Source organism: Ptychodera flava, unplaced genomic scaffold (genome assembly GCF_041260155.1).
Source record: "Ptychodera flava strain L36383 unplaced genomic scaffold, AS_Pfla_20210202 Scaffold_44__1_contigs__length_1314385_pilon, whole genome shotgun sequence".
Lineage (NCBI taxonomy): Eukaryota > Metazoa > Hemichordata > Enteropneusta > Ptychoderidae > Ptychodera > Ptychodera flava.
This window is the reverse complement of record NW_027248366.1, coordinates 845,531-868,488: the sequence shown is the minus strand read 5'-3', so window position 1 is coordinate 868,488 and position 22,958 is coordinate 845,531. Positions and strand designations below refer to the sequence as shown.

Here is a 22,958-nt window from a genome sequence, read left to right as displayed (position 1 = left end):
ATATAACTTATTACTAACTTAAGAACCATCGGACGACATCAAAATGTTTGGAGTCAAAATATTTTCAGGTCCCCCTATAGGCTGAGCAAAACTTTCAAGTCCCCCCTCGACTACCCCAAAAAATTTCGACCCCCCCTAAATTCCTCCAGCCCCCCCCCACCCCCCACCATTTTTTTTGAACGCGGCCTCATCAGCAAAGACAACGAGTCACTTGTGCCGACATGTTCAGACATAGACAGGTAAAAATTTCCCAAATGTGTCCTTCCATGTGGTAATGTTGGTTGACAATCCCAGAGCAGTCTGTATTTTGCACGACATATGGTTGATGCCATTCTCTTTCCAGGGCTTTGGGAATTGAAATGTCTACCGCCATCTGTCGCCGGCCTGATATTTAGAACATGGAGATAGGAAGGGACTGGAGAACGGGTTCTGTTAAACTTCACAATATAAGATCTGCTTTTTGCATGGAAAGGCTTTTGCTTGTACGACCAACTATCCGGCTATATGAGAATAGTTGTAACGATGACACACACAACAGTAGCAAATAAACAGAAACGTTTTCTGGATGGGGAAATATTGAGAACTGCATTTAGGTCATTGAGGCTGCAAGTTTGACCTCATTGCATGTCTGTTGGTTTTGGCTAGTCACACTTGGCCACACGTCTGCGCAGATGTGTTCCTATACACACTTGTACATTTTAAGGCCAAAGGTTACAACAGTCATGTTTGTTGCATCGGTGAAAATTTATCGGCATTCTTAGGGTAATAAGAATTCATTTTATAACACAACATTAGTTGGGCATATTTATATTCAAACTCAATCAGATAATGGGTGGGCAACATACGAAAGTTTTAAAAGAAACAACAACATGATTTTTTGCAAGCCATCATGACATAGCTATTACCCTAATCATACCCATTTGATGATTGGCGGACTGTACGATAAGGTATTCGAGCAACGTGATAAAAATAGCCATTAGTGCTGATAACTTCCAAACCAATCACAAAGACGTTGACACAGTTATACAATTGATTTATTGGGTCAGGACCAGGTCAATGCAATGAGTGGTCTCTGCGGTAGTCGTTCGATAGAGACACCGGTCTGTCTTTCCCTGAGACGGGACATGAGGTTGTCAGGGAATGTGGTGCCCTTATTTTCCGTTCGACAAAGTTTATAAAAAGAAGTTTTGCTTAAAAGTTACAAGAAATCTAAAATCACGTATACATAAACACAAGCCATATTTCCTCCAGTGAATTTTATTCACCTAGTATATATTTTCTATTTCAGATCCTTAAAAGCTTCTTGGTTTATTAGGAAAACAGCCCTTGTACGACAACCCCCAGCAATCACGATATTATTTTTTTAACTGTCCCTGAGATGCAGTTTTTTTATTATTTTCTGCATGGCGTCTTGGTGAAGGTTAATTGGCACTGACATTGGTGACATTGATGTGACGTCATCAAATAGTTCCGGCAACTTTTATTGCCATAATGATTGAAGGAGAATATAAGCTGATCATGATTACAGTTATTCGCTGGCTTCATTATTGCTTATCACAAGTAAATGTTGTCAATTGTTCACAGATTTTCGTTATGAAGAGCAGGTAGTACCAGTTAATTCACACCAACTTAAACTCTCCACATAAGCTCGATTTAGAATTCGATTTTAGAACGGATTTTTCATTGATTAAAAAGCTAATCACATAGTACCCAGCCATAATCTACAATCATAGTCATAAATTCCATTGTAACAAACGCGACATAACAAACACAAACAGCACAACACTTATAGATAACAAACACGTACTGATACACAAAACAAAGTCAAATCTGTATAAGAAAAATATTTGGCCCCTCAGGTATAGACTACCGAAGAAATGTTAGGTGTTTAAAAATGATTAACGCATTTTGTCCTACATGTGGCACCCGCTATATGTCAATCTGTAAGTCAATAAACGAAGTGGTCTCAAACAAATTAAATGTTAAATAAATTGAAATATTAAGTATTAAAAGCCGGTGGGAGACTTTTAATATTTAACTTTTCGGACATAAATATCCTAAACCTGACGTCACCTTTGGTTAGGCGATTCTGTGCTCTGAGCAACGCTCTAGATACTTCTAGCACTTCCCCATACTCTTGTGCTCTCCCTCCCCCCTGCTAATTTTGAACTAAAACGACCCTATCATTTTTGAATAGATAGCCTTTTGTCTTTCATAAATCTTCTTCGCGTCTTCATACAGTTTTAAATCCCAAATGTTTCGTCTCCTTATTTCATTCATTTCAAAATCGGACAAGTTAGATTTGTGTGAGTTTGCATTGGCATGAATCTCCTTAACATATGGAATATCCAGTAAATATGACAGCATTTCTTGTGATGGACCCCAGTCCTCCAGGATTCCTACATACCCCATCAAGTTCACAAGATTTTCCCTAGCCTGCAGGTAGTGTTTTTCCTCAATGTCAACAACAGAAGAGTTTGTCGTCGGTTCGGCTCCGCAACAGTCTTCGTGATGAGCGTCGACATCCGGGAACTCCCCGAACAACATCAGTCTGGTCGCATAGTTGCCAAAAAGCAGCCAAGCTTTGTTTCGGATTTTTCGCAGGAAGTCTCCTAAATCCTCGCTTGGCAGTAGGAATGATTCACAGATGTATTTTTTCCCGAAGCAGTTGTGTTTTTGAGGTAGTAGTAAGTGGAGATTACCCGAGTTATTGGGTTTCTGAACCACACAAAGTACAAGAACTCACGATGGGGGTATACGTAATTGTGAATGCCAAAGCTTCTTTTGGACAAGTACATTTTTCTGTCGTTGCTTACCCCTGCATTAAGAGCCGTTCTTTCAAAGTCAGCACAGCGACCTACATGAAAAATATCTTTTCTTCTTTCCTTTTTGTTGAACCATGGTAATTCTTTTTCAGCAAATCCTCCACCGAGGTGCCTCCACATTTTGGAATATGGACGAATCCTATGCTAGCGTTGCGATATCTTACAAGCTGAGACAACGAGTCACTTTTGTCGACGTGTTCGGACTTCTGGGACGTGTTCTCAAACGCCAGGTAAAAATTTCTCAAAGGTGTCCTTCCATGTGGTAATGTTGGTGGACAATCCCGGAGCAGTCTGTATTTTTCACGACATATGGTTGACGTTATCCTCTTTTCAGGGCACTGGGACTTTAGATGTCTACTGTCATCTATCGCTGGCTTGATAGAGAACATTGAGATACGAAGGAACTGGAGTAAGGGCTAACTGTGTTCTGATGAACTGTACAAAATGAGATCTACTTTTCGCCTTGAAAGGCTTTTGCCTGTACGACCAACTTTCTAACTTTACAACATATATGAGAATAGTTGTAACGATGACACACAGACCAGCAGCAAATAGACAGAAACGTTTTCCTTGTAGGCTAAACATTGAGATCCGTATTATGGTCGTCGATGCTGTAAGTTTGATGTATGTTTGTTGGATTGGCGCTCTTAGGGTACGGCTACACGTCTGCGCAGATGTGTTCTAATAAATGTGTAAATATTAACGCTAAAGGTTATATCCCCTAGATATATTAGTCAGTTTTTAGGAGTATCGTTGTAAGCTTTGCGGCTTTTAGAGTATTAACGATGATTTTTAAATCACAACATTGGATCGAGTACTTTTAAATTGACTTCAAATAGAGTATGGGTGGGTAACTTGCAAAACGGGGGGGAGGGGGCAGTATTCCCTAACTAAAAACCATGGTGACATATTAGCTTAAGGTCATACCCTTTTTGAGATTGATGAAGAAGATGTAATATCAGGCGCCATGATATATAAATAGCAACCATTACTGCTGATAACTTTAAGACCAATCCCCAAAAGGTTGACACCGCTACCTGTTATTGATTTGTTGGGTCCTATGCTGACTCAATGGACTGAGTGGTCTCTGTAGACTTGGTTCAAGTCTGTGATTTGTGAATGTTTGAGTGGAGTGAACGCAATGATTTGTATTTTGCTCTCATGTGAAACGCGCGCGTGAGTGGACGCTGAGTAGGGTGAACGCGATGAGTGGAGTGAACGCTATACAGCGGAGTTTCACCACGGCAGAAACTAACTCACTACTCACTACTGCGCAGACTCAAACGTGACGCATTCAATCGCTGGGAAAACCTGGCGTGAGCTGCCAAATTCCGGATAGGATAGGTTTGTACGAAATAGGAGAGACACAAGAGAAACTATTATAAATGATTTTATTTTTTTAAAATTCACCGACTTGAACCAAGTCTATGGTCTCTGTGGCTGCCATTCGATAGAAGACACCGGCCTGTCCTTCCCTCTGACACAGAACAAGAGGAAATCACGGAGTAAGGTGCCTAAAAGGTGTCTCTCATCGAATTTAGAAAATTTAGCTCGCAAAGTCTATAGTAACAACTTTAGCTTAAAGGTTATGAGAAGTTAATACACGATTTGAACTAATTTGGGATAATTGGATGGTGAAGTAATGTCGATTTAATCTACAAATGTTATCTCATCTCCTTTTCTTTTTGTACTTCACGCTTGTTTTTTATGAGTAATTTGCGATATCGCAACATTCAGCTATATGGCACCTAACACTTGAGATATTTGCAGAATATGAAAATCCAATTATCCAAAATTAGTTCCAATCGTGTTATATATATTAGGAGACGTTTAAGTCTAAACCAAGACTTTACTATATTCCCTCCAGTGGATTTATTTATATCCAGTATATGTCCTGTATTTCCAATCTTCGCCTTGATCTAGGGTATCAGGACACCCGTAACCGCGAAAACTGTCCTTATATGACGACATCCTCCTCCACCGGCAATCACTATATTATTTTTAAATTGTCCTTAACGATGCAATTTTTTTACTTTTTTCTATACTGGTCTATTGGTGAAGGTGACAGTGGCAAGGCAAGAGTATGTTGTAATCAAATAATTACCAGCGTCGTTTACTCCCATTGTTAGAATGGAATCCTAGCTAGACCATGAGTCATAAGTTGTGGATATATGAAGGTGATAATGATGAAATAAGCTGATCATAATACAATAAAAAGAGCAGGGTGCTAGAATATTAACCCTCTAAGTGCTGTAATTTTTCCCACCAAAATTTTATTGCAACATTTTACTAATTTTTGTGAATTTTTCTGATTTTTTTTTGATAATTTTTGACCAAATGCATATTACATTTCATTGGTTACACTTTTTTATCAAAATTTTACCAAAATCTCAAAAAAATTGACAAAGATATATTTTATAAAGGCAACAAAACTTGACTTTTGGCGCTCAAAGGGTTAAAACAAGTTACTATTTACAGATTTCGTTGACTTTACTATTGCGTTATCACAACGAAATGCCGACAATTTCACCCTTTGTTCAAAACATTCTGCTATGATGAGCAAATTCTCAGCAATTTTACGGGGTTTATTTTTCATCTCATAGCAAAGAACTTAGAGGACAATATCGTGGAAATGTGACCTCATGCATCGAGATGAGTAGTCTGCCTTTAGTCTCTTTGATCGCTGATCAAGGGATTGCAGGTAAAAGTGGTCACACAAGAATGATATACCAGGATTTTGCAACTACCATAGTGCAGCTTGTGCTGGACTTTAAAAACGTCTTATAAATAGGTTTCCCAGGCGAATTGCCCACAATTGCAGTCTTTATATAAACAATACATTAGTGAGTGTTGTTAAGGGTGTGTCGAGGTTCGTGTACGTTAGTTCTCGTATGACTAAACTTGAAGACAATGATATCATTATGAAAAAAGAGCTGTAATGGTTTTACATTTACAAAAGTCAAACCGTTGACGCCGAAATCCTGGATTTAAAAGTATGATTTAATGACCAAAGTAGGATCTGAAAAAATGCTCAACTTCGTTACAAACGATCAGTGTCGGTTTAACTTGAAAACGGCTCCTTTATTTCATTAACAGGCACTTGTGGGTGGCAGTTGTCCAATTACTTCGATCTAGATAACATTTTAAACTCTACGATGCGTCTGATAGTAAGATCGATCTTAAAATTGTTCGGAAGATTTTAACTTCGGTAGCTCCCTTACATACTGTTGTTACGAGCAAGAATTATCAGAATAGTAGTTTAGAAAATTTCGATTCTTATTACTTGTTCTCCTTGCGGACGCAGTTTAGAAGAGTGTCATTCTTATTGGACGAGAGCTCATTCCACTCATGCCAAAATACTAGTTTAGTAGCGCTCAAATGGGCCCCATAAACAGCATATAGGGGAAACCAATAAAACAGAGGACATTTAGCTTGCAGGAAAATTTTGGCGGTAATACATAAATGAAATAAATCAATGGTTCATTTAATAATTACTTTGCAAACACATGTGTAGAATTTTTCATCCTCCTTTTAGAAATGCCTCACTATACTTTTAGCATTTGACAATACTCGCACTATCGCTTTTCTGTCGTCTTCTGTGTGCGTGTGTTGTCAACGTAATACTAATGCTCAGTCTCGGGCACTGAATTTCGATCTTCGAGCTCTTAGACGTCCATTTTCTGCATTTGGAAGGGTTAAAGTGACGAGAATACTCCAATAAGCCGACAGAGACATACAAGTTGACCGGATTGTACTATATGTCGCGAATTGTACCAAAATCTCGTATATACCCGCCTGCGGCTGGGGTTATTACTTAATTATGACAGAGTGCACCAATGATTTTCAATATTAATATGATCAAAACTCGAGGTCAGTGTGACTTAAAACTTGAAAAAGGACATGGGTCATTTGAAGAATTTGTCAAACGTTCTTCTTGTTAGAGCATAGAGCATACTAATCGATATATTTAGGGGCCTAATGTTGTAACATACAGTCAATTGGTTCATAGAGTATACGCTTACTACTCCTAGGATGCTGTATAAAGGTTAAGCTTAGGGTTCAATCTGGTTAGGGTTATCACGTAAACGACCTATGGAATCTAAAGTCACCTGCTCACATGGACAAATTCAATGCTCTGCATGCTTGATCAAGAGATAGGTCTTTCAGAACTCCCTATCATAGTATATAGTATTAACGACCAATTTGCAAAGTCCAGGGCTCTAACGTTTAATTCACTGGACAGATGGAACCATTAACAACAGTGATGCTAGGTTGAGGGGCTTTTTTCTGCTATCTAATAACTGAACCTGTCTCATATCATGTTAGTAATCGACCATACACCTAGAACACACAATGGCTGCTGCTCCTGAACGTAAAGTTTTGGAAGAAATTAGTGAAGATTTCCTGTGTTGTACCATCTGTCTGGAGCAGTTCAAGTCTCCTAAAATTCTACCATGTCTGCATACATTCTGTGAGCAGTGTTTAGGCACACTGGTTGAGAAGACTGGATCTCAAAGCTGCCCAGAATGTCGACAGCAATATCAGCTTCCACTTGGAGGCGTGCCTGAAATTAAAGACCACTTCTTTATGAGCAATCTGATTGAAATATTCAAGCAACGGCTCCAGTCCATGCAGGGAACTGAGATCAGGTGTGCAGGTTGCCAAGAGAACACAGCCACTCACAAGTGTGTGGAGTGCAAACATTATATTTGTAACAACTGTGTCAAGGCTCACAGAAATCTGCCAATCACACAGACACATCAGCTGATGACCATTGGAGAATATGAAACAGCAAAGTCAACCAATCCAGTAACACTACAAGCAGTGGAATATTGCAGTCTCCATAGAAAGAATGAAATTGAATTCTACTGTGAAACCTGTCAGGTACCTGTCTGTTCAAACTGCACCATAGTCAAACACCGCATACCAGAACATGTACACAGAGACTTGAAAGATGCAGCAGATGAGTATCTTACAGAATTGAAAGCCATGGTTGACAAACTGAAAGTGAAAGAACAGGAAGCTGAAAAGAACAAAACCCTGGCCAAGCAGATACACACTGATCTTACAGAGCAGTGCAGCAGAGAAGAAAGGAAGGTGAGAATGAAAGCAGAAGAAATCATCAAGAAAATAAAGAGAGAAGAGCAGAGACTGATAGACGAACTGAAAAGCAATTACAAAATAAAAATTAAAAAGGCAGCTGATGATATTGATGAGATGGAATTAAAACATGGTAACATTAAGAGTGCATGCAGTTACATAGAGACACTGATGCATCATGGGAATGCTGCCCAACTTCTCTCCACAAAGGGGGATGTTGGCACTCACATCAGGCAATTGATATCCATGGAAACTGTAGGAACTGCTAAAGACGATGGCTTCATATTCACACCACATGATGAATTTTGTGAGCATGGAATTCTGGAATACTGAAATCAGATGTTTGTATGTCAAAGTGTACAGTTGAAAACATTCCAAAACAACTCCTAAAGGTGACTCTGCACACCTACTGATCACAACCAGAGATCCCACAGAAACACAAGTCATACAAAATCAACAAGTGAAAACCAAGGTAAGAATGCCTGATGCATCATGGGAAGACATCAATGTAGCCGATAACAGAGATGGTACACACAGAGTTACAGTGGCTGGACAATTGGATGGAAAATATCAAGTTACTGTGACAATAGGAGATCAACCAATACCAGGCTGTCCTATCATCACACCTGTCATCAAAGGACTGGTGAAGAACATCGGCAGTGAAGGAAATGCTGAGGGACAGTTCATCTATCCCTGGAGTGTGGCCTTAAAGAAAGATAAAAACATTGTTACTGCAGACAGGGACAATAATAGGCTGCAGATAAGCACCAGAGAGGGTACATTCATGAAATTATTGGAATTCAAACAGTTTGAAATGCCTTTCACACCATGTGATATAGCTATATCAAATGATAATACATCCTATAGTTTAGATGACAACAATAAGCAAGTAGTTGTCAGTGATGAGAATGGACATGTCATCAGATGCTTTGGACAAAATGAGTTGATAGATCCATGGGGTATTGGGATTAGTCCTGTAGATGGCAATGTCTATGTGACAGATGGTGGTGGCCATTGTGTCAGGGTTTATACAAAACATGGCAAATTCCTTAGGTCATTTGGGTTGAAAGGGAAAGGTGAAGGGAAATTTAAGGGTCCCTGGGGTGTAGTCATTTCAAGTACTGGAATGGTATTTGTAGCAGACTACAGTAACCAGCGTATTCAGGTATTCAATGCAGATGACCAGTATTTGTATTCCTTTGATTGTCAGAGTGGGGATGGTAAGATGAGATGTCCAAGGGGAATAGCAATTGAAAATGATAAATATGTCTATGTTACTACTGAGATCCCTAGTAGTCTACTAAAGTTTGAGAGTAGTGGTAAGTTTGTTTGTCGTATTGATAGTGATAGTGATGGGCTAGACTATCCCAATGGTTTAGCACTGACAGATGATGTACCTTGCAGGGTGGTTGTAGCAGATACCGACAACCACTGCATCAAAGTGTTTGTACAGTGATAACATCACATCAAATTGTACCAGAGTTTGTTTTGTTGATTGACACCAGTCAAATTACAAGGCAACATAACAGTAACTTGTTGAATTATATCTTGCCTTTGTAGCTAGCACAGATTTTATTTCCTAGTTTTAATAGACACCACTTCAAACTAAATAATTTACAGTACTGTCTACAATGTGTGTGCAATGACAGTACAATAATCTGCCTCTATTAAGATGTACAAAATCTTGTCCAAAAACTTTCAGTGTATGGCAAAAATTTGCATATCACAGGAGGACATACCAGGTGTACTGTGAAATCCAATATGTACATATTCAAAGAAGGCCTCTTCTGATTTATGTTAATCTTGCCATCAGCATTTAATAAATAAAGAGATAAATAAATAAATAAATAAATAAATAAATAAATAAATAAATAAATAAATAAATAAATAAATAAATAAATAAATAAATACAAAAACATTGTGCTCGTGTTTCCATGTTACAGATTAAAACAGACTTTTTAATTTCTGGATTTAGTGAGGGAAAGAAAATATTTCCCTGGTAGCATATTCAGACGTGTATTGGGTTTAAAGTAGAATGCACCTCGGAGACAGATAGTCACACTCAAGAATTATTTCAATACTTTTCTTATATACCACTTTTAGGGGTTCATTTTAACCCTTTCATCCCCAGTTCCCTGTGTACAGGTCCAACTTTACCATAGAAAACAATGAATTTGGGACAAACCATGGTGGTGAAAGGGTTTAAAGCTCTCTCAGTAAGAAAACTTGCCATTGTGATTTAGTTTTTTGAAAATCGAAAATTAAATTTTTCCCGAAGAGTAAACACAGAAACGGTGGCCATTTTGAATATCAGATCGGTTAATGTTAGGTGGTTATTTCTGTAGTACGGAACGTTGCATGGTGACCCCTGATTTTTATTCTTGATTTGGTAAGAGAATGATTGAAAGCTTCATCAAGGAAGTTTGTGCAAAAGTATCTTTCATTCAAATTTGAGGGGCATACTACCTTAAAAGAACATATACTTCATGAAATTGAATAACACTACATAGGAAAACTTGTAAATTTGTAACAAAAGGGAAGTTTTTCATTTGATCATATAAGATTGTTGGACTTATCAGAGCTTAGATCCATGTGGCTTCACTATAGGGAAAGTGAAAATATTAGATAGAGGGAAACGTCCAGAATTTAAAGCCCCACTAGCTGTAACTCTTGAAATTTGTTGACCTCAAAATATCTTCCTATTAACTTCTGGTTTTCTTTGACTTCTACCCTCTGAAGGGATATGGGCTTTTACAGCATTAGGAAACCATTCCTTGGTGAAACATCTGACAAGTAAATTCAAATTTTAACAGTCATTTTGATTTCCGAACATTTTCAAATATTTGTGATATTTCAAATGAAACAGAACATACAATTTCACCATTCAAAACATGCACCCCTATGCATAACATTGGACTACCCTGTGCAGTTTATATGAAGATTTAAGTGCAGATATGCACAGTATCCATGGTTTTTGCTTTTTCAAATGGGGCTGCAATTAAATATATGGGCAAACATTTAATCACAGTGTAATCTTTATCTTGTTCAAAATTGCATATACAGTCCCCGTAAGTAGTTAATAATAATTGTATACACACACCTAACGTAGTACATTCTCACAAACTTATTTTAGCTTAAAATTAATGCTAAAAGATGCAACTAGTGGGACTTTAAACTAGAGCAGAGCTCTGGCCACACTTATCAGACAACACTGCTACACCTGAATGCAATTTGATGCCCCATATCTCACCCAAAGTTCAAAAGCTCATGTGAGGTCAGTGTCTTCATAAATCATTTACTCCTGTCCAGCTATACCTTTTCAACTGTGACCTGTATCTTGTGTGACCACCTTCAATTCAGGTACAAAAATCCATTTTTGTTCATTTTTTTTTATTCTGTGTTACTGTTCCCTTAGTCTGCAAGCTGTTCAATTTGCTGTATTGAAACAAACAAACGGTGACTTTCAGGGTCAAGGTCAATGACCCTAAAGCTAATTGTATCAAGCTTCAGTAATTCAAGCAGCTCAATTTGCCGTGTCAAAACGAACAGTTCCTAACATTCATGGACAACAACCCTAAATGACCTTCAATTGACCTAGCCTCAAATTATGAATTTCTCATGGAAAATATACAGTTGAACAAAAACCTCTTTTGTACATGCTACATAAATTAATATACATATATAATTTAATCTTCTTCAAGACAATTTGAATCTTGCTGATCACTTGCTTTCTGCTGAACAAAACTACAGCATTTACAACCTCACATATGATGTTTGAATTTTCAAAAATCCATCAACCTTTCATTGCTGTCCATGGAATGCCGTTGACATTTTCAATCAAATGGAACTGGTACTTAAACTGCAAGTTAAATGGCACTGTCATAGCTCTGGACTGAATTCTCCATCGCTTTTGTGAACAGTGACCCCCTAGGAGAACAGTGATTAAGTAAACATATCAAAGTAGACTGTCCAAGGCTTCAGTAAATTTCAGTATATCAACCAATTGGTTAATTTTAAGTCCTGCTTGAGGGAGTTGTAGAAGAATTCTGGAGCTTCTTGTCGTAGTTTCTGGTGTTGGATCAGCAGTTTGTCGTAATACTCCGACAGCTGAAAGAAAACGAACAACGATTTTTGTAATATGTTGAACTTCATAGTCAGTTGGTGAAGTTTTAACAGCAGAGAACAAAGTCATAGGATACCTTTAAGGTAGAACACGCCTACTGGAAAGATACGCCTACTGGAAGATATAAGGCTTTCAACTTCTATCAATTCTATGCTGATCCACCACTTGTGGGTGATCAATTTAGAGCTCTTGGTGTAAGAAAGGGTTTAACCTTCTCAGTTTTTAGAAAATCAAAAATTTTATTTTAAAGGCGCCCTTCTCAATCCCAGGTTCTCGCATTAACAAATGTGTCAATAGCTCATTAACAGTTTGTCATTCTTTTGTTTTCCATTTAATATTTTATCAAGTATATAATATTTATATTAGATAAATCTGATAATTTAGTGGGGGCTTTAACCCATACAGTTAACACAGGGATATATGGAAGCCATTTGAATGTCAAATATCAATAAATCTTGGGTAATTTGTTCTCTTGTTCTAAATTTTGCTGATGACCCTGATTTTTATTCTTGATTTTCTAAGAGAATGGTCCAAAGACTAATTGAGGAAAGTTTGAACAAAAGTTTAAGTCTTTCACTTTCGAGGCACGAACTACCTAATGGCTGGTATATCACACATCAAACTTGACTCGTCCGATGAAAAAAAATTTACTGTCACGTTCTCTAACAATACATCTTTCTCACGGCTTAAAATTTTCATATTGACGTCTATACTGACTCAGTCACATTGACAAATGGGGAAAGCTGGACACCCAATCGTAACTTACCTTGACCAAAATAGTGGCATGGCACTCGACCTTTGACACTCAGCCTCAAAGGAATTTGACCTTTGACATTACACCATCGTAACCTCATTTCTTTGAATCACTCCATTCAACCAATACATTGACAGTCAGTTGACATTTTGCCGACATTCAGAAAGTGAATTTTTTCCCTCAAACAAAACACTATCACTAAAAAAAGTACTTCTGTCCACTGACCCATAAAAACACATACCAGCAGAGTGAACATAGAAGGATCTATTCATGACACAATTTGGTGATTTTTTACTAAGTACGCATGAAAAAATACCAATTATAATTTATCATTTAACTCTTTTGAACAACTCATGGGTGCCTACGACATCTCCCGAAAATCAAATAAAAAATTCTTGACAATTATAAATGTCATTTTATGACAATATATTCACAATACTGACATGAATTGACAGGATGACTTAGCCAACCAAAATGTAACTTGTGTGAGATAAAGTTACCTTTCAAGTCCGATCTCTGTCGCCCAGTTTTGTACATCTTGTGAGTTCCAACAGACAACGTTGTGGTGATTATAATATAATAATAGTAATGATAATAATAATAATATTTTACTGCTTGCTTGTAAATATAGGCTTTGAGTAACATTTGTGGCAATAAAAGTGTCGAATAAAACTGGAGAGAGAAGAAATGCAATATGCAGTATTAAGTACACCCAATACTCTGAGATCTAATATTCGGAATTTTCCACCCTCCAGAATAAAATGCTACACTCGGACTACTAGGTAAATAAAAGCCGCAGAAGGTTGAATTTTGATTAAAGATCTCGGCATCTTCAAAAATTTATACTTTATGGAACCTTTAAGCTAAATTTGTTGTATAGACTTTGATAAAGGATAAAGGGCAATTAGACACCTTACGCCGTGACGTCATGTTATTCTGTTTCACAGGAAATGACCGGTCGGCGTCCTCTATCGAACGGCTGCCGCAGAGACCACTCAGTCTTGACCCATTAAATAATTTAGTGGTGCCAACCTCATGGTGATTGGTTTGAAAGCGGCAGTATTAAACGGTTGACATTTTTATCGTGTCTCTGAAATACATTGCACAGCCCATAAATCTCACAAATGGATATGGCCTTTAGGTAACATGTCGCCATTGCTTGTAAGGAGTCCTGTTTGGGTTTTGCCATTTTGTAAGTTACCCACGAATTATCTGCTTGAAGTTCGATCTAAAACAACTGGATCCAATGTTGTGATATTAAAACATTGCTTATTGCGCTAAAAATATACCACAAAAAACCTGACTAATATAACCACTAGCCTTAAAATTTACATGTGTATAGGAACATATCCACGCTGACATGTAATTTACATTTGAGTAAAAACATATCTGCGCAGACGTGTTGCCGTGCCCGACAAACCCCAAACCAATAAACAACATGCAATTTCGTCAAACTTACGACATCAACGACCATAATGCCGGTCTCAATGTTTCCCTGCAAGGAAAACGTTTCCGCTATTTGCTGCTGGTCTGTGTATCATCGTTACAACTATTCTCATGTATGTGGTAAAGTTAGAAAGTTGGTCGTACAGGCAAAAGCCTTTCCAGGCGGAAAGTAGATTTCATTTTGTAAAGTTCAACGGAACGCAGTCAGCCCAATCTCCAGTTTCTTCCAATGTCAGTGTCCTAACTGTCAGGCTAGCGACAGACGACAGTAGACATCTAAAGTCCCAGTGCCCAGAAAAAAGGTTAACGTCCACCATATGTCGTGAAAAATACAGACTGCTCCGGGATTGTCCACCAACATTATCACATGGAAGGACACCTTTGAGAAATTTTTACCTGGCGTTTGAGAACACGTCCCAGAAGTCCGAACATGTCGACACAAGTGACTCGTTGTCTGAGCAGGTAAGGTATCGCAACTCGTCCACATTCCAAATGTGGAGGCACCTCGGTGAAATTTGCTGAAAACGAAATTACCATGGTTAAACAAAAGGGAAAGAAAAAGAAATATTAATTATATAGCTCGATGTGCTGACTTTGAAAGAACAGCTCTTAATGGAAGGGTAAGCAACGACAAAAAATGTACTTGTCCAAAAGAACCTTTGGTATTCACAAATACGTATACCCCCATCGTGAGTTCTTGTACTTTGTGTGGTTCAGAAACCCAATAACTCGAGTAGTCTCCATAAACTACTACCTCAAAAAACACAACTGCTTCGGGAAAAAATATGTCTGTAAATCATTTCTACTGCCAAGCGAGGATTTAGGAGACTTCCTGCGAAAAATCCGGAACAAAGCTTGGGTGCTTTTTGACAACTATGCGACCAGACTGATGTTGTTCGGGGAGTTCCCGGATGTCGACGCTCATCACGAAGACTGCTGCGGAGCCGAACCGACGACAAACTCTTCTGTTGTTGACATTGAGGAAAAACACTACCTGCAGGCTAGGGAAAATCTTGTGAACTTGATGGGGTATGTAGGAATCCTTGAGGACTGGGGTCCATCACAAGAAATGCTGTCATATTTACTGGATATTCCATTTGTTGAGGATATTCATGCAGACGCAAATTCACACAAATCTAACTTGTCCGATTTTGAAATGAATGAAATAGAGAGGCGAAATGTGTGGATTTAAACTGTATGAAGATGCAAAGAAGTTTATCAACGATAAAAGGCTGTATTGTCAAAAATAATCAGGCCTTTTTAGTGTAAAATTCAAACAAGAAAGCTCAACAGCCCAGGGAAATGCCAGCGATTCCTAGAGTAACACTCGGAGCGCAGCATCGCCTCACCAAACGTGAGGCTGACCATGTTTTTGTCCGAAAAATTAAATTATATTACAAGTCCCTTGCTAACTTTGAATATTAACTACTAACACTCCGGCATAAATGCAGCCCGTATGAGTACAATGCCACTCTAACTGTGTAGATAAGTGTTTGTGTGTTATCTGTTATCAATGACATTGCGTAATTTTTATTTCTTTGTTTAGCCAAGGTTGATAATTTGTATTAAGATATTCCAGGGAAAAGCAGATAAATAACCGGTTTCGTCGAGTGAAATTAGTGAAAATATTATTTTTTCCAGGAATACTAAATTCTCATAATAACAAATGATATGTGTGGAATATGATCAGGTCTGAGTAAGCAGTCGGGAGACGAAGTCGTCTAATACTATAAATGACTACTTTATTCTGTACTAATAATAGACAGTGGCTAATACAGTGAAGCATAACACTTGGGTGAGAGACCGTACATAGAGTCCAGTGACATGAAGTGTCTCTGTCGAGGGTGGAATTGTCTCTGATTAGGGAAGGCCAGGTTCCCGTAGATAAAGCACTTTTGGCGGGAAAAGTGTCTATGAGTCATGAGAAAGTCACATGATGGATTAGACATATTGTCTTAGCAGATGGAATCTCTGGTTGGTTAATAAACAGTAATAAGAAGCGGTGCCTCAAAGCTTAGTCTTAGAAGGAATGCTATCAGAGTATCTATAGTAAGACACTGTAGTAATAATGACGTACTACAAGAATTAAACATGATATGAACACATTGCACCTTCATCTATTTGTTCAGGGGTACATGATTCAACTTCACATATAATAAATACATAAAGACTATATTTAATAAATTTCCTTAATTTCAGATAGTTTGGTGTGTAAAGTATGTTCATGGGACCACAAAAAAAAATCCTTTATCAGTTTGGAAACTCTCAATAAAACTCGGGAAGAAGTCCATCTCTCCAGGGGACTTGAACCAGCTTGGTCCTTGGCTACGGTTCTTGAAGCCCAGAAAACACAAGTAGGGTAATAACTTGCTAATAGTGTTTACCCGATGTGTAATGCAACAGCAACCAATTGCTGAGACGTCTATTTCCACAACAGAGGTAAAAGGGGGAAGCTTTCTCATTTATATACTTCTTTACCGGGCAAAGATTGTAACTTTTGATAAAATTGCCATCGTTCGCTCTGTAAAACCAATACATTTTCTTCTTCTCCTTGCAACTGTATGTTGAAATATTAAACTTATCAACGCAAAAAGTACTGGACTAAGCAACAAAATGCTTTGTATACAAAGTGCAATGTTGTTTTCGACAAATGAATTTTTGTGCAGACGAGATTCAGATACAAATAGTTAACCACTGCACATTACAAACATACAGACTGTGGCGGAGTCCATATACTTTTGTATCCTCTAATTGCCAACCACTCAAAGAAATAACCATCCTCAGTTGCTTTAGTTCAGGATAGGTTTATTCGAGAAGCGGTTAAAACCGGGTAAATATACAGATTAAAATACAAGGTCATCATTGTCTATACCGGAGAGTCGAGGTAAATCAAGTCCAAAGTAAACGGAAGAAAACAACTAAATTCTCCTAAAAATATCTCAGCACTGCATTCGAAATGGTCATCTAAATAATTTGGAGGTCATAAAAGAAAATCAACTCACATCGTTGCGCCTGCAGTCCTACTTTTGGCTGGAGTGTTTGTGAGATCCACGTGGCATGTCTATTTGCTTTCAGACAGTGGAAGAACATTTTTCTGCGTAGGTGTAATTTAATCTGTAACCTTTTAATTGTTTTACCAAGAACTTTCTTGACCTTTGTGTCAGAGGGCCTTAAGAAAGATAGAGGACGATCTTCTGAAAATCTAGTTAGGGTCATGAAGGTCAATCTAACATACAGACTATCGGCAAGGCAAACAATGGGTTTTATATGATATAGGTAGTCGATCAAGAAAATTACAGAGAGAACAAAATATACTGAGAAGTTCACTAAGAGTTAAGGCTAACGGAGTATTAATTGGTTAGAATTTCCACATATTCGATGTCCTCAAATGTCGTCTTTGTTTGTTTGACTCTCACCGACAGAATTACAATAAAGGTCACGGGGTCACATAACCACTCATAAGATGGCCTATGGTAAACTGATAGTCTGCAAACGAGTGGACAATCACGCCCATTAATCATGAAAACGTTTTAGATTGTTGTAAGTGATATGAAAGGATTCAATTTTCTCAATGTAAAGAAGATGACGTTGAGAACAGAGAACACTGATTGGACCATAATCTTTTAACTTGGGATGTCAAGCATGGCTGAGAATCGTCAATTGTGCTGGAGAATTGTCACACATGTTGAAAAATGTCAAACGTGGTGGAGAACTGTCACACATGGCCGATACCTGTCACACATGGTAGAGAACTGCAGTACAGAATGAAGACGGATCAATGAAAGAAATGACACATAATGACATTACAAATTTATCGATTACACCGTAATCGAAATACCCTTGAACAATAGACTTGACAAACCGCCTGTTCACAAGTGTATGACATGAAAGTAATGTTGTTTTTGTACACCTCTGGCACTGAGCTATGTGGGGCTTATTTGCTTTTCTCCATGTACGGTATCAAGTTTTTTGAGATTCGGTGTTTTTCCTTGTGCTCTTTTTCTATGTCCAGTGTTCTTTTTTTCTCTTTCTCTTAGTTGATGTTCAGAACTAACTGCACAATGACGTAATCTACTTAAAAACTACATGGAACTTAGATTGATAACTTGAATATTAGAGGGATCGTAACGACAAAAAGCGTAGAAAATTGGGGAATTGGCTGAAACATAAGATTAATTTGGTTTTTTTCAACAGACACATAGATGTAGCCCTGACATTCAATTTAGGAAAACAAGATTCAGAGGTCAATGTTACTGTGCTCATGAGTCTACAAATAGTAAAGGTGTGATGGTCATTATTGATAATTCAAATTTAGTTGTTAAGCATAAAAAACAGATGCAAATGGAAGGTATTTTTTTATCTCTGCTGACTTAGATAACTGTCCTTATATGTTTCTAAATGTGTATGCACTTAATAATGAAACGGATCACCTTTCTTTTTATTATGAATACCATCTTCAAACTGTTTGAATCCAGCTACGACAATGATCATGTAATTTTTAATTTTGTTTGTGATGTAAATTTAGATAGATTAGGGGAAACCCTAGACCTTGGAAAGGCTCAATCAGAATTTTTGATGAAATTTGGGATGCTCGCATTCTAGTTGATATTTGGCGGGTTTATCATGGTGATCAAAAGAGTTTTACCTGGGTAGCCACCAGCCTGCTTTAATGCAGAGTGGGCTTGATTATTTTATTATTCGTGATTTTCTTCAGCAGAATGTGAAAATATTGAAATAGTTCCTCGTATAGAGTATGACGACCAATGAGCGGTCTCTCTAGTTTTTCATGATGAAAATTGAAAATTTGGGCCAGGTTATGGGAAATTTAATAAAAGTTTACTTTCTGACGAAATCTACCGGTACCTAGTCTCGTCGTAAAACAATATTAGACCATGGGTTAACAGTTACAGTGAAGGTTATGCTATGTGGGAGTATATTAAGGTAGAACGCACCTCGGGGACAGACATTCGGACTCTCAAACTTTTACAATTCTCTTCTGATATACCACATGTGGGGGTTCATTTTAAAGTTCTTGGTGAAAGAAAACTTTTCACCGGCTTAGTTTTTCGAAATTCGAAAATTTTTATTTTTCTCCATAGAGTTAACACAGGGATGGCGGCCATTTTGAATTTCTAATATCGGTAAATCTTGGGTAATTTGTTTCTCTAGTACAAAAATTTGCACGGTGACCCCCTATTTTTATTCTTGATTTTGAAAGAGAATGATTGAAAGATTCCTTGGGGAAAGTTAGAGCAAAAGTTTAAGTCTTTCACTTTCGAGGTGCATATTACCTTAAATACAAAATCATGGTTATACGGTGGGATATAGTAAAGATAAAACCAAAAAAAAGGAAAAATAAACTTAAAGATCTGGAAGAAACAGTAACACTAAGAAAGTGCTTACTCTGTCACTCCAAATAATGAAAATTTTGATTTAAAGACGATCAGAAGTACTTTGGGATTATTGGATGCTGACGTAATGTCGATTTAATCTGCAAATGTGATCTCATCTGCTTTTCGTTTGAGTTGTACACTTGTTTTTATGAATAATTCGTGATATTGCAACATTCAGCTACAGGGTGCATAACACTTTTGAGAAAAATGTGAATATCAAATTATCCCAAATTAGTTTCGATCGTGTTGTTATTAGAAGATGCTAAAACTGATCTAGAAAAGAAGTGTAATGATTATATTACAGCGGGATCCATTATCCGCTCTAGAGCAAGGTGGTACGAAAAAGGTGAAATAAAACGTTAAGTTTATTAGTCTAGAGAAGACTGATGATTTCAAAGAAGCTGCGATGAAAAATCAACCTTCGTAGCAGGTTGTTGCATTGGTCAGAGTCAATACGCTGTTTCGTGCAGCGAAAACATCATTCAATGGTCACCCTCACAGAAAGTTACCACTTCATACATGATCACTTTCAGGCAGTGCACGCCATTACATGTTATTACATGCCACGTATATCGAACGTTGTGCGCTCCATAGGATTCAATGGTAGCTCGTTGATGACGTCGCGGGCCGCATAGTCATCACTTTACTGACAGTGAACCAGAACTATTTTCAACTTGACAACTTTTGACGTAAAAATGTTGAAATTTCATCTTTTGCATAGGAAATCCGGTTTTTCAAAAAATTTTGCAGAAAAGAATTGATAAACCCCATAACAGTAGTTTAAATACACTATTCGATGATGACAATCGTTCCATTTTTTACGGATTTTTGTCTAAGATGGAAATAAAGCATTTGATTATCATTTGTCAATAAATTTAAATATTTTAAGGGAAAACTGCGTAAGAGAGGCATGTAATAGAAATATTTTGTGCCCTCATGTAGTAAATAGTAAAAAATAAAGTTTGAGCAAATGGGACTATGTACCCTCGGGGTAGGTGACCATTTGCCCTCCTTACGTCAGGCAAATGGTCACCTACCCTCGGACACATAGTCCCATGTCTGGGCTATAATATATATTACAAACCCTCCACCTGTACAGAGCACTCATCTTCCCTGGTCAGTGGTCAGCTGTAATGCTCTCTCAAACATGGAAGCAGTAACCACAGACACGATGGTCAACAATTCTACGTTGGTGACGAGCAATCTTAATTTTTGAGGACAGATCAGTTTTATTTGGATGAAATGTACATCATTATTCCGAAATGAAATATCAATTATCATGATTCTAGTAGACTAAGGGACACCACAATAATAGTTTGTAAGTTGTCTCTGTCCCTAATGGATGACAACTATGTACCAAGGTACACATTAGGTAGAACATGCCTCGGGGACAGATAGTGAGACTCTCAAATTTCTACAATTCTTTTCTGAACTACCACTTATGGGGGCTCATTTAAAGCTCTTGGAGAAAGAAAAACTTTTCAGCGGCTGAGTTTTTCAAATTTCATTTTTACCTTATAGAGTTAACACATGGATGGCGGCCATTTTGAATTTCAAATATCACAGGGATGGCGGCCATTTGAATTTCAAATATCACAAAATGTTGGGTACTTTGTTTTGCTAGTTCCAAACTTTGCACGGTGACCCTGATTTTTATTGTTGACTTGCTAAGAGAATGGTTGAAAGTTTCATTCAGGAAAGTTTGAGCAAAAGTTTAAGTCTTTCAATTTCGAGGCACATACTACTAAGGATAGTCGCATTTACATACTCAACATCATTTAAGTCTTTGGGCACAGTTTTAATAACAAAACCAGCAATTGGAAAATATTAATTGTACCAAACTTTTTTTAATCCTTTCATCATCATCTTCAACAAAACACTGCATTCTTGTCAAGGATGAGTCTGCACACGGAATTGTGGGTAATGTAGGGGTTATTCAGTGGTTGACTAATCCATGATTATGTCTCACTGCCTGACTGGATATTAATATGCTAATTGAGCATTTTTACATATCAGTAGATAATCAATAAGTCAGGTATGGGCTAACCTGGGCAATTCTTCAACTTTATTATTGTCATCTCCCATGCAGTATATTTATCATACATTATAATACATTATAACATAGTACACCAATGTTTTTCAATATTAATGTGACTAAAAGTCAAGGTCAGTGTGGTCTGAAATTTTTAAAAAATATAAATCTTTGGGCCATTTCAAGAATTTGTTTAAAGTTCTTCTAATCAGCCCTATATCAAGTCCATATATTTAATACCATGGTGATATTCGAATTCAGTCACTTTGGTTCATAGAGAATACTATCCCTATGATGCTATGTAAAGGTTAAGTTTAGGGTCAGATCTAGATAGGGTTATCACGTAGAAGACCTATGGAATCTAAACTCACCTAATGGTCACATTGACAAATTCACTGAATTGCCTGATTAAGGTTTAGGTCTTCCAGAACTCCCAATGTTAGTGTATACTATTAATGTCTAATTTGCAAACTTTGGGGGTCTAAACGTTTGATTCACTGGACAGATGGCACCATTGACAACAGAGATATTATGTTGAGGGGCTTTGTCTGCTATCTGATAACTGAACCTGTCTCGTGTTAGTAATCGCTACACCTGTGCAAGTTTTGGAAGAAATCGGTGAAGATTTCCTGTGTTTTTCCATCTGTGTGGAGCAGTTCAAGTCTCCTAAAACTCTACCATGTCTGCATACATTCTGTGAGCAGTGTTTAAGTCACACTGGTTGAGAAGACTGGATCTATACACTGTCCTGAATGTTGACAGCTGTCGACGGTATTGATAGTGATAGTGATGGGCTTAGTGACCCCACTGGTATAGCACTGACAAATGATGTACCTTGCAGGGTGATTGTAGCTGATACAGACACACTGCATCAAAGTGTTTGTACAGTGATAACATCACAATGAATTGTACCAGACTGCGTATTGTTGATTGAAATCAGCCAAATTACGAGACGACTTTACAGCAATTTGTTGAATTCATATTTTGCTGGCACAGATTTTATTTTCTGATTTAAATAAACACCACTTCAAACTAAATAATTCACAGTACTGTTTACTATGTGTGTGCATTTCCAGTACAATGATCTGCCTTCATTAAGATGTACAAAATTTTGTCCAATAAGTCTCAACATAGGGCAAAATTTGCATGTCACAGTAGGACACACCTGGTGTGCTGTGCAATCCAATATTTACATAGATATTCAAAGGAAGGCCTCATCTGATTTATGTTAATCTTGCCTCCAGCATTTAATAAAATAAAGAGATAAATAAATAAATACAAAGAC

The 22,958-nt window shown here is 37.6% G+C and overlaps 2 protein-coding genes across 2 annotated transcripts; both read left to right on the top strand.

Moving 5' to 3' along the window:
- Positions 1-7,178: 7,178 nt before the first annotated feature.
- LOC139128139 (E3 ubiquitin-protein ligase TRIM56-like) lies at positions 7,179-7,926 on the top strand. Its single transcript, XM_070693976.1, has 2 exons — positions 7,179-7,709; positions 7,897-7,926. The coding sequence occupies exons 1-2, from the start codon at positions 7,179-7,181 to the stop codon at positions 7,924-7,926; spliced, it is 561 nt and encodes a 186-aa protein (XP_070550077.1).
- Positions 7,927-8,403: 477 nt separating this feature from the next.
- On the top strand, positions 8,404-9,381 carry LOC139128138 (tripartite motif-containing protein 2-like). Its single transcript, XM_070693975.1, has one exon. It carries the CDS (start codon positions 8,404-8,406, stop codon positions 9,379-9,381), a length of 978 nt encoding a protein of 325 aa, XP_070550076.1.
- The last annotated feature ends 13,577 nt before the right edge of the window (positions 9,382-22,958 follow it).

Excerpts from the sequence above, each read along its gene's own strand:
- LOC139128139 (XM_070693976.1), top strand. The coding sequence starts at position 7,179 with ATGGCTGCTGCTCCTGAACGTAAAGTTTTGGAAGAAATTAGTGAAGAT. Across the intron at positions 7,710-7,896 it reads TCTACTGTGAAACCTGTCAG|AGCAGTGCAGCAGAGAAGAA; the intron begins GTACCTGTCTGT and ends CTGATCTTACAG.
- LOC139128138 (XM_070693975.1), top strand. The coding sequence starts at position 8,404 with ATGCCTGATGCATCATGGGAAGACATCAATGTAGCCGATAACAGAGAT.